The sequence below is a fragment of the Mus pahari genome, chromosome 13, assembly GCF_900095145.1.
Source record: "Mus pahari chromosome 13, PAHARI_EIJ_v1.1, whole genome shotgun sequence".
NCBI lineage: Eukaryota > Metazoa > Chordata > Mammalia > Rodentia > Muridae > Mus > Mus pahari.
Genome location: NC_034602.1, coordinates 30,736,357 through 30,741,927, shown reverse-complemented (window position 1 = coordinate 30,741,927; position 5,571 = coordinate 30,736,357). Strand labels below are relative to the sequence as shown.

Genomic DNA, 5,571 nt, shown 5'->3' with positions numbered 1-5,571 from the left:
AGAGAGAGAGAGAGAGAGAGAGAGAGAGAGAGAGAGAGAGAGAGAAAGGTGGGGGTCTGTGCCCAGTATTTAAAACAGAATTTAAAACAAGAAGTATGACGGCCTTCCCTGGAAACTACTCAGGGCAGTCCAGCAGCTGCTGTTTCTTCAGGCTGAGGCCAGGAGCCCTCCTTTCACTTCAGCGAGTGTTAATTAGGAACGCCAAGCAGACTGCAGTGATAAATCCATTATCATCTCAAGATGGGCAGTGCCTACATAATCTGCATCTTGTTAAATCTTTATCAACCTCAGCAGGAAGCTTCAAAGTCCCCGGAACACAGAACACGACCTGAGGTGTAGAACCAATTCACAAAACCATGCGTGCTCACAGGCAGGCCAACCTCACTGCCCCGTCCCTGTTTGTTTCAGACGCAGACAGCACCTCTCACTGTTTACAAGGAGGCTGTCTCGGAGTGTGGCAGGCCAGGGAATGTGACAAGAGGCTTGACCTGTGTGGTCCCTAGTCAGCTCAAGACCCACGTGTACTATACCCAACTGCGAGGGCCATTGCTAGACCTGAAGGGACGGGGGGGGGGGGGGGGGGCGGCTGTTCCAACACCATGTCATCCTTCATAGATTTATCCACAAAACGTGGCTCTGAATTTGTTCCTCCAAACAGCCCTAGACAGGAGCATGAAGCGATGAGTCAGAGCTGGCAGAAGCTGATGGGTGGGGACATCATTCCATCACATGGTTGTCTTGACTACCATGTATGTTTTTTAAAGTTTACCGAGAGGGAATTTTACAACAGAAGAACCCCATGATGAACCAGAGGACAGCACTCGGCCATAGCGGAGAGCGGGGACTGGTCTTGGGAGTGTGTCAGCCTCCAGTGCTGTTGGGCAGGAAGGCGGGGACAGTGTCTCTGTGTCCCTCACGAGGCGACACGCTCTCACTCTTACCTCTCATGTTTATGGATGAGGCTTGTTAGCTGGGTAGCCGCCGTGTTCAGCAGCCCTTGCACGCGGGTCTCCATGGCCTGCAGTCTCTGGACCAGGTACTCTCTGTGGCCAAACCTCTTGCTGAGATGGTATCGCTTGGTGGCCTGGAAGAAGTCCATCAGCTCTTCTACACTCTCCTGGTTTACAAAACAACGTGTGCGCCTCATTAGAATGCTATAGAAATGTCTCTGTGGACCTTTAAAATATGACTTTTCCTTTCAGAAGACGGTCCGCAGACCTGCATTGGGGTGAACACCTTGAGCCTCCATGCTGTAACAAAGGCTATAAGGGAGAGATATGAGAATGAGGGTGCTCTGAAAAGTGCCCTAGTGACCGGATGCAAGCATTGACCCAAGAACCGCCCCCAAGCAACACATCTGCACCACCAAACACGAACGTGAATGCACGTGATACCTAGACCATAGGTCATCTTGTACCCACCATTCACAGCCCAGTTGGGGATGCCCCACAGTCTTACACTATGGGTCAAGTGTTGATGTTCTAGGGTCAATCAATCAGCCACCTGGCCAGCCCCATGGTGGCTAAAGAGATGAAGCAGGCAGGGCAGGTACAAAGAACAGCAGAAGGGAGTCATAGTGACACTTGCTGGCTCAAGTCTTTGTGTCCTCTGGGATATCTTTGGGTAAGAGCACACTGAGCCTCTCTGGCCCTCCCCCATGTTAATAGAAGAAAAGAATCATTATTTCCAATCTACAGATAAGGAAATCAAGTCCACAGCACACATCACACTGTTGGAAATGGCTGAGCAACAGATGAGAAAATCTAGTTCACATCACAGGTTCCAGATGCTATCATCCTGGAGAAGCTTTCCTCCAAACTCAGCAACCCAGTAGCAATACTCAGCGACCCAGTAACAATACTCAGCAACCCAGTAACAATACTCAGCAACCCAGTAACAATACTCAGCAACCCAGTAACAAGCCCCCTTCAGAGCAGCTGCAACAGTGGCTCACCCAGCAGACAATGCTGCCTCTCGCTGTGGAGACACTGAATACACACTTGAGAGCTGGGATGGCTGGACAGTCCCCTTTCCACACAATCTATGACCTGTCCATGTTCCAACATGGGAGGACCAGCACTGTCCAGCAAGACACTGAATGGTCAGGAGTACGAAGCAAAGCTGGCTCTCCCCCTGGGCCTTCCAGGCACCAGAGCTCCCAAGCCAGCAGTCCCAAGCAGTAACACTCCATTGGTTTCTGGATCTGATGGAGTCAGACCTCTGAGCCATCAGGAACTTCACAGCCAGCTGCAACACCTAGACAGTGCAGCATGTACTCTATATGAATGCCCGTGGGTGTAACTTTTTTCAACAATGCCATGTGCTCCTTCCCAGTGTCTGGTACAAGGCATCAGTGCTGTGCATCTTTGGAGTGAAGTACACTCAAGAACCATTCATACTAGTTCCACGTAGAGAGGTGGTGTGTCCTCTCTGAGCATCTTCTGAGCATGGCAATGGCTTCCTAACAGGCCAGGGTGATGACTTCTCCTCTCCTGCCTCATATCAGACCTGCTCAGGCTCTGCAAGAACCCCAAATGCTAAAGGTTGGCAGGTCGTTCTCAGCTGCTGGTACCAAGGCTTAGAAGATGAAGGCTGAGTCCTACAGCCTCCAGGCTGCTCCTCTGTTGGTCTATGTCATTTCAAAGTCGGGAAAATTCCCACAATACTAAAATGCTCCGAGAACGACCTTCACTATCAACTAGGGACTGGTTCAGTCTACATGAGCGATCTTTATACTCCTGCTATGGGCTCATCTAAACGTAGACCCTAAATCCTAGATATACTATACATCAACTGGTGTACACACGCATGTGTAGGTGCATTATCTAGTATCTAGTGGTGTCTGTACTACAGTGTATGTATTGTGTTAGGATGTACATGTGTGTGTGACACAATTTATGCAAAACACTGGCTTGCCAAGGATCTTTTCATTAAACCTCCACTACATCAGAACCCACAGCTGATACAGGAAGAACCAGGACCCAGGCTAAGTCAGCCTGAACCCATAGCTTGCACTATGACCTGCCTTCTGCCCTCCACACCAGAAACTGACTCCTTTATCAGGAGGAAGGAGGAATAGAAAGCTCACCAGACCCCAGCACAGAAGGAAGACAGGACTAAGCTCTAGGCAGTGGGGTGGGGTAGAGTGGGAATAAATCATTGAAGGGTTAGAAAACCCCTCTCTGCTGGAGCAAGCCCGAGTGCAGGCAGTGGAGGTTTAATTACCTGTGTTTTAGAATAGTCTTGCAGCATCATTTTAGCCACCTCGGGCCTCAGTTCTCCTTTGGCGACAGCACTCTGTACCTGGGTATAGACGATGCTGTGTAATTCATTCCTCTGGAAAACAGCCAGCTGCCTGTGTGCTTGGGCAAAGTCCTCTGCTTGGCACAGAGCGAGGGACCTCTGCATGTCCTCCTGCTCCAGCCCATGGAGGGTCCGCAAAAGGCTGCTGCACTCTGCAGTGGACTGGGGAGAGAAGAGAAGCCTGTGAGAGGCAGACAAACTGAACACGAACACGCACACCCATGTGCCCACAAGAGCATATACGCACACAGATAATACACATATGCAATGGACACATAGCACACTCAAAACAGACAATGAACTGAACACACATACAAACATACCCACACACACATTGTATTGCATGCACATGTCATCCACAGACACAGTGTATGTGTACATGTAACCACAATATATATATTGCACATGTGCATGTCTGCACAGACATACATATCTTCACTGTGTACATGCATGTGTGCACACCCAGCAGTACATCCAAATGCAGACAAGTGTGTGTATACATGATACCTACACAGACACACAACATAGCATATGTGTGAATGTAGAACCCCCCCCCACACACACACACACACAAGCTGACAGCTGCTGAGTACTGGAAAGATTCTGTTCCAACCCATCCTTCCTTGTTATCTGAATTTTCTGCCAGAACAGCTGTAAAACAGAAAGTTCACAGTAGGCGGGCATGTGCCAATTTGCAAATCAGATTGCTTGAATGGTGTCTGCGGAAAATGGTAATCTCTGAAGTGTCAACGGATGGCGCAGTTAGACTCACAAGGTAACTCCGCTTACCAGTTGACACTCCCAGTGTCAACTGAGAGGAAAAAAGAATGCAGCCATCAGGCCTGGGCTGGGTTCTCAGTGAAGAGAGAAAGGGCTCCTGAGAAATGGTACTTGCCTGCCTGTGTTAAGGTCCAGGGTGGCTGCACCCCATAAGCAGGACACCCATTCCTACCTTCATGGGCAGGTGGGATCACAGGAACCCAGTGGATATGTCAGGTGAACTTCCATGATGTGTGAGGGTGTAAACTGGAACATGACAGGATGCCCACTTCTGAGATTACCTTCCGTGTGTGTGTGTGTGTGTGTGTGTGTGTGTGTGTCTGTCTGTCTGTCTGTCTGTCTGTCTGTCTGTCTGTCTGTCTGTCTGTCTGTCTGTGTGGTGTAAATACACATACCTGTATGGAGGCCAGAGGTCAATACCCAGTCTCCTCCTCTTTCCCCCTCCACCTCACTTACTGAGACAGGATCTCTCCTGAACCTGGAGCTCACTGCTTCAGCTAGGCTGGCTCGCCATCTCTACCCTCCCAGATGTTACAGGTGTGTCACCATGCACGCTTCTACATGGGTGGTATGAATCCAAACTCATGTCCCCACATTGGCACAGCAATGTGATTACCTGCTGATCCCTGCCCCAGTGTCTTGATGTAATTGGATCCCTCTTTCATTAACCATGGGTAAATTGGGATTGAGGGATAGGACTACATCACATGAGACCCCTTAAGGAGGCGTGGAGTGAGTACTCACTGAAAAGGGAGACTGCCCCTTTCCTGCTGGGCATGAAGCCAACCGTGACTGTGGAGCATCCATGGTCCTACACACACTAAAGTGAATTATGCCCACTGCATGAAGAACTCGATCCAGGACCCTGAGGTCCAAAGGAACAAAGGTTGCAAGCTTGCAGCATCTTGAGCAGAGGACCCAGCTGAGCTTCCAGGACGCTTGCGCATGAAGCTGGGAGATCCCGCTGTTTTCAGTAGAGCAGTCCTTTGCACATCCATAAGATACAGACACCTTCCCTTTTACACAGTCAGATCCGTAGGCTCAGAGAAGTTCAGGCCCTTTCCCTAAGTTCCACATAAGCAACCCTTTAAGGTCTGGGTTCTGAAACCACACAGAGAGAAGGCAGTACCACTCTGCAAGAAGAGGGGCAGGGCAGGTGAGCATGCGTGTGAAGACAGAGCGCAGTCTGCACTCCAACCCTTCACAGAAAGGCTAAAGCCATGAGAGCTTCTGCTGTTTTGCTTTTATTGTCTTAAAGTTTTTAATATTTACTTATTTTATATGTGATGAGTGTTTTGCTTGCATGTATGGATGTGCACCTGGTATCTCCTGTACCACCTGGAACTACATGTGTGCCTGGTACCACCACAGGCATGCCTGGTACCTTGGAGATCAGAAGAGGGCATCATGGGGCTGGAGAGATGGTTCAGTGGTTAAGAGCACTGACTGGTCTTCCAGAGGTCCTGAGTTCAATTCCCAGCAACCACA

At 49.6% G+C, this 5,571-nt stretch overlaps 1 protein-coding gene across 1 annotated transcript in view; it reads right to left on the bottom strand.

Annotated features, from left to right (window-relative positions):
* Evc2 (EvC ciliary complex subunit 2) overlaps nucleotides 1–5,571 on the bottom strand; it is an 85,300-nt gene that overhangs the window by 45,300 nt on the left and 34,429 nt on the right. The window contains exons 9-10 of the mRNA XM_029545408.1: nucleotides 3,226–3,465; nucleotides 942–1,117 (exon numbers count right to left, since the gene is read on the bottom strand). Of these exons, the coding sequence (XP_029401268.1) occupies nucleotides 942–1,117; nucleotides 3,226–3,465 (416 nt within the window). The remainder of the gene's footprint in view (nucleotides 1–941; nucleotides 1,118–3,225; nucleotides 3,466–5,571) is intronic.